The sequence below is a fragment of the Myxine glutinosa genome, chromosome 5 (assembly GCF_964187855.1).
Source record: "Myxine glutinosa chromosome 5, kmMyxGlut1.1, whole genome shotgun sequence".
Taxonomy (NCBI): domain Eukaryota; kingdom Metazoa; phylum Chordata; class Myxini; order Myxiniformes; family Myxinidae; genus Myxine; species Myxine glutinosa.
The window spans coordinates 40,894,845-40,907,429 of NC_136265.1; the positions used below are offsets into that span (position 1 = coordinate 40,894,845).

General features: G+C 45.5%; 1 protein-coding gene across 1 annotated transcript in view; it reads left to right on the forward strand.

Moving 5' to 3' along the window:
* LOC137427646 (uncharacterized) overlaps positions 1 to 12,585 on the forward strand; it is an 84,936-nt gene that overhangs the window by 11,567 nt on the left and 60,784 nt on the right. Inside the window, exon 2 of the mRNA XM_078777276.1 lies at positions 8,527 to 8,582. Within this exon, the coding sequence (XP_078633402.1) occupies positions 8,527 to 8,582 (56 nt within the window). The remainder of the gene's footprint in view (positions 1 to 8,526; positions 8,583 to 12,585) is intronic.

The window sequence follows — 12,585 nt, forward strand, 5'->3', positions numbered from 1 at the left end:
CACACTCTCCCTGCACTGCCCTCTCTCCACCCCACCCACAGGAGTACCTCTGGCTACGGCTTCCTCTCCGCTCCCACCTTTTGTTCATATGTGTTCTGTACCATCCTCCAAAAGGTGATGACTCCATTTACATTTCTCTGTCGGACAACATGGACCAACTTCTATCAACTCATCCAAACTCTCTTTTCCTCATATGTGACGACTTCAACTGTCATCATGCCAGCTGGCTGGGTGTGGGTTCATCTCTCACCAGCCATGGCACCTCAGCAAAGGACTTCTGCGACTCATTGGGACTGACACAATCTGTCAATTTCCCGACCCGGATCTCAGTCAATGGAGTATCTTCTCTTCTGGACTTGGTTATGACTAACTTCCCTGCAAACGTCTGCTGCTCTTCTTCTGCTCCAATCGGTTCTTCTGATCATGTGCTTGTTAAAGTGGACATCTCACTGGCCATTCTCAGAGAGCCTCCTCAGCGCCGACGAGTCTGGCATTTCACTCAGGCCGACTGGCACTGTCTGCAAGCAGCCATCAATCAACTGGACTGGTCTCCCATCTCTAATGCCTCTGACATCAATTCTTCCTGAGAATTCTTCCAAAGCAAACTGCTCTCTCTCATGCACAGATTTATCCCATCTCGTCTTCAGTTGTCTTACCCTTCCTCCCGTCCATGGTACACTGAATCTTGTGGTGAGGCAGTTGCCCTGAAACAACTTGCCTTTGCGTCTTGGAAAGCAAATCCAACTGAAGGCAATCTCAGTTCCTTCCACCAAGCTCGAAACAAGTGTGTTTCTACCCTCAGGAGTGCCAGGAAGCACTATCTCTCCACACTCAAGATTGAACTCTCAAACCTGTCTCCTCCCTCCAAATCCTGGTGGTGTCTGGTCAAATCCGTTTCTGGTGTTTGTTCCCCCTCCATCCCCTCCCTTACCTCAAATGGCTACACAGTTGACACCGCACGTGACAAAGCCGAATGCCTCAACTCTGTGTTTGCCTCAAAATCTTGTGTCCCAAACCCATCTCTCTCTGTTCCCACCTTTCCCAGTCGAACCCAACTGCTCCTGGACTCTGTGTCCTTCTCTCCTGACAAGGTGGAGAAGTTTTTATCAAACCTCGACTCTGATTCTGCAACTGGACCAGATGGCATCAGCCCTCGGGTCCTAAAATCCTGCTCTGCCGCTCTATCTCACCCTCTCTCTGTTCTTTTCACCCTCTCTTTTGCTCAAGGTCATCTGCCAGCATCTTGGAAATCAGCAAACATTACCGCTTTACACAAAAAAGGTGCAAAAACAGATCCTTGCAACTATAGACCAATCAGCCTGCTCCCAATTATCAGCAAAGTCATGGAATCCATCATTGCTTCAGATATCAAATCCTTCCTCTTCTCGAATGGCTTGATCTCTGATCATCAATTTGGATTCAGACCAGGTCATTCCACTCTGGACATGTTGCTTCTGCTGTCTCAACAATGGATGGAGGTCCTCAATGCCAAACAGGAAATCAGAGCTGTCTCACTTGACATATCACGTGCCTTCGATACGGTCTGGCACCCAGCTCTGCTCACCAAACTCACCTCCTATGGTATTCAGGGAAATCTCCACTCATGGCTTGCGGATTTCCTCTCTGGTCGTAGGCAACGTGTGGCCCTGAATGGATTTCTCTCATCTTCCCTTCCTGTTCTGGCTGGAGTTCCCCAAGGTAGTGTTCTGGGCCCTGTGCTATTTCTGGTCTTCATCAATGACCTCTCCGACTCTCTGGAAAATCCTCTCTATCTCTTTGCTGATGACTCCACTATCTGCCGCTCCATTCCTCATCCCTCAGATCGGCAGTCTGCAGCCTCCCCACTCTCTGCAGACCTGGACAAAATCACAGACTGGTCAAACAAGTGGAACATGTCTTTCAATCCTGACAAATCTCACACTCTTACAATGTCTCTCCGAAAGGACCGACTGGACAACCCTCCCATGTACTTTCTCAACAATCCTCTCCAAGAAGTTCTGTCGCTCAAGCTTTTGGGTCTCACTATCTGCCATGATCTTTCTTGGGAAAACCACATTTCCAAGCTGGCCTCCAAAGCCAGTCGCCGACTGGGCATCCTCCGTCGTGCGAAGTCCTTCCTTGGCACACCTGAGCTCCTCACCACATACAAGGCTTTCATCCGCAGCTCAATGGAATACTGTTCCCCCCTCTGGGCTGGTGCTCCTGCCTCACACCTTGCTCGGCTTCACGCTGTTGAGGCCAAAGCTTTCAGAATCATTGGAATCTCCTGCGATGTAGTCAACTCCGAGGGCCTTTCACTCACTCACCGCAGGCAGGTTGGTGGTCTTTCTGTCTTCTACCGACTCCTCTCCGGCCTTGCTCCCCCAGCTCTCTAGGTGCTCTGTCCCCCCCAATATTCCTTCAGGTCGCACAAGATCTGCCTGCAACCCTCTTATGGTTAAACTGCCAAAGTCTAGGCTCTCTGCTCACCTTCACTCTTTCATTCCCCTTTTCTCCCGCCTCTGGAACAAACTCCCCCACTCCCTTCAATCCCACTCCTCCCTCCAGGTCTTTAAAACAGCTGTTCACCACCATCTCTTATCTTCCCCCATCGAAAACCTTGATCTTTTCTACCCCCGGTAATTCCCCCTTGCAGTGTTCATATGTTTTATTCCTCTCCCACCTCCCCCCAAGTCCTCCCGATGTCCCTGCTCTCAAATGTTGTGTTTGTGTCCTTACCCCTATCTCCCCATCTTGTCTGCCGCTCCCCTTGTTTTTTGTGTTTTGTGTGTCGGTTTGTCTTTTTGTGTGATTAATGTTAGCTCTTTCACGAGCCTTGATCTTGTATACAAAAAAAAAAAAAAAAAAAACAACGCAATAAAGATTTGTCACCACCATTAAAAAGTTTGGCATGTACTGTGTGAAATTGACATTCTGAACGCCTTCTGAAGCAGAGAAGGTGACATTCCGGGCGTCGTCATTCGGCTCTTCCCTCTTGCCCAACCTACTGGTTTGAGTCGCTTTGTTTCCCTTTACTATGGATGTCGTCGTTGCTTAACTTGCAATCCAACATGGCGTCAACTGTTCTGCTTGTTTCAATATTCATTCATTTTCTCAAATGTAATGTAGCAATTTCTGTAATGTTACATCAGGCCACCGAGAACATGCTCAAAAAGGCATCATTCTGGACCTAATTTCGGGAAACAGTCCTTTCCTCACTTAGCCCCGCCCCTGAGGCTCACTAAGCCATGCCCCTGAGGCTCACTAATCCATGCCCCTGAGGCTCACTAAGCCCCGCCCCTGAGGCTCACTCAGCCCCGCCCCCTGAGGCTCACTCAGCCCCGCCCCTGAGGCTCACCAAGCCCCACCCCTGAGGCTCACTCAGCCCCGCCCCGAGGCTTAACAAGCCCCACCTCATTTATCTTGGCTTGTACAGCATTCCAAAGTATATATATATATATATACTGTATATATATTCTACTCGATAAGAGAGACGTCTGTGTCGCCATTTTTCTCAGAGATGGCTGAACGGATCTTCGTCAAACTTTCAGAGGTTCATCAGTGGGTGCCTGGGAGTAGTCTTGTAGGAAGAGGGGGGTATCATGCACCCCCCGGAAATATACTTCTAATCCGTGTTACTAGATTGGAAAAATTGTGTAGAAAATGATGAGCTATGTTAAAAAGTTGTCAAAATGTCCCACGTATTATTTTTATGCAAATTAGTGCCGCCATTATCGAAAAATCTAGTTTTACTATATCTCAGCCAATATTGCAGATAACTGAATAAATAACGTGTCTAGACCCATGCTTTGAGGGTCAAAGATCATAATAAAACTATTCCTGAATTGGCCACATGTATCTCTGGTATGCTATTATGCAAATTAGTCCTGCCATTTCCTATTTTCGTAAATGTATTCAATACCTCCGTTAATAGTTCTGCATCTTCGTCGATGCCAACTGATGTTGCTGGATATTCAACCTCCAAACCAACAAGATAAGAAGTTAACTCAGCTACACACACACAGATGGGGATGTCAGTTTCTGCATGGAATCAGAAACAGGCAGCATCACAGCTGATCTAGCTAGCACCATGTTAGCTATAGCTAGCCTCTTAAAATCTACGTAGGGTTCTTGCTTAATTGTTGTTATCATTGCTGGTATCACTAAAACATTTGTTAGTGCCAAACATTGCTTAATGGAATCTGCATGGAATCAGAAACAGGCAGCATCACAGCTGATCTAGCTAGCACCATGTTAGCTATAGCTAGCCTCTTAAAATCTACGTAGGGTTCTTGCTTAATTGTTGTTATCATTGCTGGTATCACTAAAACATTTGTTAGTGCCAAACATTGCTTAATGGAATCTGCATGGAATCAGAAACAAGCAGCATCACAGCTGAGCTAGCTAGCACCATGTTAGCTATAGCTAGCCTCTTAAAATCTACGTAGGGTTCCAGCTTAATTGTTGTTATCATTGCTTGTATCCCAAAAACATTTGTTAGCATCAAACATTAGGCTACTGTAGAACATGATGGTTGCATTCAGATCATCTGTTATCAGATTGAGAAGTCCAGATTTCATAACAGGGTGCCTTTAACATTAATGGTGATTTCTCATTCATTTCTCTAACAGTGGTGGTAGAAGTAGACATTAAGTCGGCATGCCCAAAAGAAAACGGAGTGTAGATCCTGCAGCCCACAAATGCTCTCCACCTGCATGCATCCTTCATGTGCCATCCATGTCTGATCATGGTCATTTTACACCCCTCACTAAAATCAAAGGAACTGCTACAGAAAAACTACAACAGCTTCAGAAGATCCGGAATCGACGTCTCCACCAATCACATGAGTCCCCATATCATATGCAATCAGTGTGTGACCAGATCCCTACAACTCTCCCCGGTGACCTGGAACGTGTTGGGTATCACCGCAACTGTTATCAGCGCTTTACTGGCAACCTTCAGCTTCTGGGAGATGGTACAGAACCAGAACCATCAACCTCACAGCGGCATCACTCCCCTCGTAAATCAGGGGGTTCTGCTGGACCCATCTTCCCGCCAGAGTACATTTTCTGTGACAAAGTAGAGATCAAAGATGGTCATCTACAAGAACTTCACATCTTATAAGAACAAAGAAAATGCATGGGAGCAAATTGAATCACGGGCTGAGAAAATGGGTCTCGTTCGACTTCATAGACAGGTGAAAAGCAAAGACCTCTTTGCTTGTGAGGCCAAACACCATCCGTCATGCTTTAAATCTTTCCGCACAGCATTCAGTAACTACGAGCGCGAGACTTGCAGAGCCGAAGGAGCAAAATATACCGAGCAGGCTTGCATGTCAGCCGCCCATGAAAATGCATTCGTCTCGGTACTGAAACTCATTCAAACTCAGGTCGTCTAACAAAATGAGGTCCTACAGCTATCTTCCTCGCGCTTGCTCTATATCGAAGAACTTAAATCGAATGGGTATGAAAACTCAAATTATCGCTCCGAGAAACTACTGAAACGCCTACAGAATGACCCAATCAAGGAGCATATCCACTTCATGAAGGTTGATCATGACAAAGCTGATGCCATTTCTTTCTGGCTTGTGTACAGTTCAAATATCACCGTTTCCAATGCTCTTGCACGAGCTTACACTATCGGAAGCACAGATAAGTACCAAAATGTTGCTCTCCTACTTCGTCAGAATATTCTACAGGCTTTCAAAGAGTCCAAAGACCAACCCTGGCCGCCAACAGCTGACGACATGGAGCTCACTCCTGAAAATCTCCTACCCCCAGACCTTGTCCGGTTCCTCAGCACGGTTATGGCTGGCAAGGAAGACATGGAGACTGAAAAGATGAAGCGTCTGGTATTTTCCATTGGGCAAGACCTGTGCCGTGCAGTGTCAGAGGGAAAATGGAAGTTACCAAAACACATTCTACTCTGTGTGACTGTCAGGCACTTGTTCCGAAGCAGGCAGCTCACCATGATATTACACAGGCTTGGCCACTCTGAGAGCTACGATTTTGGCTCAGAGTTGGAAACTGCTCTAGTCAAGGTCCTGGGCGAAGTCTCAACCTATCGGACACCCCAAATTGTGACAGGAGAGGGCAACCTCGTATTCCACTGTGAGTGGGACAACTTGAACAAAACCACTACCAATGTGCACGGCAGCAACATTGTCAACAGTGCTGGGGGAATCATGGTGCAGGAAGTTAAGCCTGGTTTCGAGAGCAACAAGGTCCGAATGCTGCCTATCATTGACAAGTCGCAACAGCGTAGCCTGAAAGTCGACACACCAGAAACTCTCCCACCCTTGCACTTCACTCGCGTTGGCCCAAAGTTCCCTGATAGCTCATCATTCACACCGCCTGCAGAGAATGACGTAGTCTATGCTACTAAGATGCAAGAGTACTACATCTGGCTCTTCAGCAGGTATATCGGAAGCAGCGGCAAGCAGGCCGTACCTGGACTAGGGGGCTTCACCTCTGCAACTGGTACTCCTCCACCCAAGCTGACTGTATACCTGGATACGGGGTCAGGGAAACATTGACAACTTCTCAACCTCTCTGAGCTTGCAGAATCCCTGGGAGAAGACTACTGCGCCACTCTTCTTGGGTTCTATGTGTTCAGCGGAGAAGACTGTACCAGTGCCTTCAAAGGAAGGGGAAGGTGGGGCCCTTGAAAAAGCTGGAGAAGAACCCCAGGTTTCACAAGGCGTTTAGTCAACTCGGTGACTACTGGACTCTCAAGCCTGAGGCCCTGAGGCAGTTGGAGCAATTCACCTGTCTGATGTATGGACAGAGTCGTGAGTCCTCCGTGGACATCGTCCGTGCCAAGTTGCTACGTAAAATGGTTGGGGAAGACAAGAAACTCACTTCCAAGTCTAAGGTCGACCTGGCTCGACTTCCTCCATGCCACTCTGCTCTGAAGCCGCACGTCCAACGTGTGAACCACCGTGTCGCCTTGTACAAGCGAGCTGATGAAGCTATTCTGGAAAAGCCAAAACCCTATGATGAGGGGCAAGGATGGATGAGGACTGATGAAGGAGTGTTGAAATCAGTATGGTCCTGCGGTCCTGTCCTACCAACCTCACTAGTTGATCTCCTGGACACTGGAGAGCGTGAACAGGAAGAGGAGGAGGACGAGGAAGGAGAGGACGAGTTGGACTCTGACGATTTCATTGAAAACGATGATGAGTGATTCATAGTGGAGAAGCATTTACCTGACTTTATCTGGAATGGGAAAGAGAAGAGTTCTATTATGATGTTTGACCCTTGTACTACAAAATAAATAAACATTGGTTAAAAACACAACAACATCTGTCTAGACACCTTATTTGTTCAGTTATCTGCAATACTGGAGTCTCTTAATTGGTAAAAATGTGATTATTTTGTAATGGTGGCACTAATTTGCATACTAGCATGACACAGACACATGTGATCACTTTAAGAATAGTTTTATTATGATCTTTGACCCTCAAAACATGGGTCTAGATACCTTATTTGTTCAGTTATCTGCAATATTGCCTGAGATATAGTGAAACTAAATTTTTCGATAATGGCGGCACTAATTTGCATGAAAATGATACGTGGGACATTTTGACAACTTTTTAACATAGCTCATCATTTTCTACACAATTTTTCCAATCTAGAAACACTGATTAGAAGTATATTTCCAGGGGGTGCATGATACCCCCCTCTTCCTACTAGACTAGAGTGTTTTAGGCAAACAAAAAGAAAAAAAAAGATCGTTTTTTTTTTTGAGTTAAAAAAAAAAAAAACGCTCGATAGTGCCTGTCTTTTCAAATTAATGAAAGTTGTATACAAGTACACATTCGCATAAATAAATACAAAACAATCACCAGACATTTGAACACAAATAAATCAAACAATTCCGTAAGTGTACAAAGTTGGTAGTATGGCTTCTTCTTCTTCTTCTTCCTGATCGGCATCACACCATTCACACTTAACTCATAAATGTGATGTACGCCACATTCACAAGCCAGCATATATATTAACCCCCTTCCTCTCCTGCCTCCCCCCCTCCTCCCCCTTCTCCCCCTTCTCCCCTCCCCTTCCCTCCCCTTTCCCCTCCTCTCCCCTCTCCCCTCCCCTTCCCCCTCTCCCCTCCCCTTCCCCCTCTCCCCCCTCCCCTCCCCTTCCCCCCTCCCGCTTCTCCCCCTCCTCCCCTCCCCCTCCTTCCCTCCCCCTCCCTTCCTCTCCTCAGCCCCCCCTCCCCTCCCCTTTCGCCCCTCCTCCCCTCCCCTTCCCTCCTCCCTCCCCCTTCCCCCCTTACCCACCTCCCCCCTTACCCCCCTCCTCCCCCTCCCCTCCCCCCCCTTTCCCCCGCCCGGCAACACCGGGTACTTCTGCTAGTATATATATATATATGTCATTTGTTTATTATTATTATTATTATTTTTTGTACAATTTTGTCCGGTAAGTTTGTAAATCATCTTAAAGTTTGAAGACTTGTATGTCTCATGTTGAAGTTTTGCAATGTAGTTTGATTTAAATAAAAAATGTTGAAATCTGTTTTAAATGAATTGTGTTTGTGAGGCAGGGCGACATGGAGCAAAGATTCGAGAACTGGAGCAAACAAGTGGAGCCAGAATAAAAGTGAGGAGCACCTCGAATGGGATTGCTTATGGATTGTGAAATAGTTGTTTGGTTGACGTTCCTGTTTTATCCCCCTTTCATGGTGTTCTTCGATCCATATACGACTATACGTACACACCCCATGTCTAAGAGCTCCGCTGTGCCATTTTGTACCTGTAAAGTTGCTACAAACATTTTGAGCTGTTTTGATATGGTCATGATCGCCGTAATCCTTTCCATCATGGCAACCTTCATTTGGTGGCCATTTATTTATTATTTAAGCAAAAAAGGGGCCTTCCTCCCATTTATTTAATTTTCTATTTTTATTGTTGCATCAAAATTGGTTGATTTCTAGTTAATTCGACTTGTATTGTGATATAGGGTAGTCGGCTATGCACTGGGGCAGTGGGACAGCGTGAACATAAGCAGAGGGATCGATGAACAAAAGGTGGATGGAAAGAACTGTGCAAATACAAGTGGAGAGTTACGAGGGTAGAAAAGGTTGAGAACGGACTGTGGTGACCTCGAGTGAAGTTGTATTGTCAACTTGAAGCCCTAAATGGAAGAGTGAGGAAGGTGTTCCGAAATGGGGGAAGAGGGTGACAAAAGAGTGAGTTTTCCCATTGATGGGTTTGCTTGAACATCAGGAGCGATTGAGGACTGAAATAGCCGATGGTCTCTAAATTACCTCCGCCACCGATGGTGGACGGAGGCTATGTTTTCACCCCTGTCTGTTTTTCTGTGAGCAGGATATCTCAAAACGTTGTGGATGAATTCTGACGAAATTTGGTGGACATGTTGGATGTGTGACAAGAATCAATTGATTCGATTTTGGTGAAGATCTGGATCCAGATACTATAATTTTTGTCAGTGATTTTTTAAAGATAGGGCCAAAAACGATAAATAGCACGATGTCTCAAAAATTGTGGATGAATTCGGATGAAACGAGATGGATGAGGTTGGTAAGTGACGAGAACAAGTTGATTAGATTTTGGTTCAGGTCTGAATTCAGATCTGCCCTGTCGGTGGGATACAAAACGTTAACTATTCATCCTGGCAGAGGTGCGTGCTCTACTGAGTGACGTTCTAGTTGTCTATTCTCTTAATAGTCATTCCTGTAGTATATTTGCAAGTTTATCACTTTTTACCCTGCGCTCGCGAAGCAAAAAGCAGGGTTAGGCATTCGTGTGCGTATGTGTGGCATGTCTGCATTTTTATGCCTTCACCCCCACCCCCCTTCCCGAAGGTGGCTGGAGGCATTATGTTTTTGGGTTGTCCGTCCAGGCTAAACCTAGTTTTTCTGAGCAACCACATGTCCGATTGAGACTAAACTTTCAGGGTAGGAGTGACGCCCATGCAGAATGTTTTTATGATAATTGTGATGTCACAGGTCACATAGTATGGCAGCTATCTTGGATTAAACGCAAATAAGTAAAAAATTATTTCTCGGTAACCGCTTGATGGAAAAATGTGAAACTTTGCACATTGTCAAGTACTCCCAATGGGGAACAAAAGCATGATAATGATGACATCATAGGTGATGTGGTATACCAGCCAAAAATGTTTTAATCCAATCCATTATCCAAAAAATCTTAAATTGCATGCATATGATCTATGATACATTTGGATTGAAATATTAAATTTATGACATCATAGGTCACATGGTTTGACAGTCATATTGTATTTAACCGAAAACCTGAAAAAAAATCTTTTCCCAAACCACCAAGTCGAATGACTCAAAACTTTACGTGTGTCATTGACTCGGCATGGCGGTTATAAAATGACCACAAAAATGTCATTGGTCACATGGTGTGGCAGCCATATTGGTTTGAAGGAAAATATTAAATAATTATATCTCTGAAACCGCTTAACCTATCAATGTGAAATTTTAGAAATATCATCTAACACCATTGTTGCATATCGTTTGAAAATGATATCATAGGTCGCATGGTTTGGCAGCTATCTTGGATAGAAAAATGAACCTCATCCGATCAACACGAAACTCCACAAACGTGATCCCCTACCCATACATATGCAGAGTGTACATTTTTTAAAGTCATATGTCACGTGGTGTGGCAGCGATATTAGCTTGGAAGCCGATAATTAAAAAAAATCGCTTCTCTGAAACCGCTTCACCGATCGATGTGAAAATGTGATACTTGAAAATAGCTGAAGGGATTTAAATCAAACTTGTTTATTTTTAGGACGGTGAACTTGGGCATCTACCCATTGTGGTACTATGCAGAGGCATATTGGCGACACAGTCGCATTGCTCTAGTTAAAATTAATTTTCTCCGCAACCGTTGGTCTGATTGAACTAAATTTTACCATAGGAGCGCCTCCACCTGTATAATTTTTAATTCATAATTATGACGTCAAAGGTCATGTGGTACGGACGCCATCTTGGAAAAAACGTTACACCTCTGTAACTCCCAAACCGCTCAATGGAAAAAGTTGAAACAAGGCTCATTGTCAAGTACTCCACATGGGGAATAATATATTGTTACATTTTTGGGGGGGGAAGGCAATGGAATACCTTAGGCCAGGTAGGATTGTATAGGGTAGTGTGCTCCGTATGTCGTGTAGACACCTTGATGTAAATAAGTCATAAGATCGTGCATGTGTCTCCATGTGAGGTTGTGGTGCTTTGTTAATTAGTTAGGGTATAAAGAATAATTCCCTGTATGTAAATTGCCTCTGTGGTTTTTCCTTTGTTCCTTATAACACATGCAATGCCAGCCATGCACTCCGCACCTATACTAAATAAACGAAATAACCTCCAACCGGATCCGGACATTCGACCACGACGACACCACCCAGCGAATCATCTCGATGGGCGTGGAGAGTGACCGTGAGGCCACGCCACAAAAGGCGATTGGATGAGGTGAGCGGTTGGCGCTCTTTGATTGTCGTGTGCATGATGTCAGAAAGAAGGTTCCAGCACGAGGGACAAAAAGGGAGAGGACTGCCATTTTAACTCTCTTGGTTCATGGCTGACATAACGAGCGGTTGCAGATACTCTCTTGGTTCGTGGCTGGCATAACGAGCGGTCGCAGATACTCTCTTGGTTCGTGGCTGGCATAACGAGCGGACGCAGATACTCTCTTGGTTCGTGGCTGGCATAATGAGCGGTCGCAGATACCCTCTTGGTCCTGGCTTTGATCGCAAGTGGTCGCGTTTTGCACTCTCTCTCTCTCTCTCTCTCTCTCTCTCTCTCTCTCTCTCTCATGCTGGGCTTGGTTGTCGGCGGTTGCATTCGCGCGCTCTCTCTGATCCCGGTGGTGCTGGTTTCGTGACGGTGGTGTTCCATGGCGTGTGCGCCTGAGAGACCTCGGCGCTTTGTGGAGCGTGGAACGGCGAGGAAGGAGCGTGGGACGGCGAGGATGAAGTGAGGGCCTGTTCGCTTCACGGCGGGGGAACTGTCCAAGGAGTGTTTTTCCCACGCAAGTACTCGGGGACCCGTTTGAGGGCCGCCAGAGTTCAAGGGCCGCTCAAAGCTGAGTACTAAGCAGCCAAAACGCACCACACACATTTTTACTTTCATTTATTTATCCCTGTGCCTGTTTCATGAGTCCTTGTGGAGACGTCTCGATTTAGGAATTTTAGTTACCGGACAGTTTTGTTATCCTGGCATTTATTTTATTTCAAACCGGCACAGAAGGGGGCCCGGCGATGACGTGCGCTGAGAGGGAGTACTCAGTTGTCACTCCGGTTTTCTTTCTTGTTTGCCTGGGCGATATCTCAGCCATCTTTTGAGCTAGGAAGCTGAAATTTAGGCACAATAGTGTGCAAGTGCTTTGGCAAAAATGGTATTTTTCGTGTTTTTATTAATCAGTTAATTGATTAATTACTTAATTATTATACATTAATTTAGTACCTATTAATTTCCTCTCTCATCTGGGCAATATCTCAGGCACATTTGAGCTGATATTTCGACATGACAGTGACCAAGTGATTTGGCCATAAAGGCTATTTTTGATTTATTGATTAATCATTTAATTGATTTATTATTTAATTATTCGAT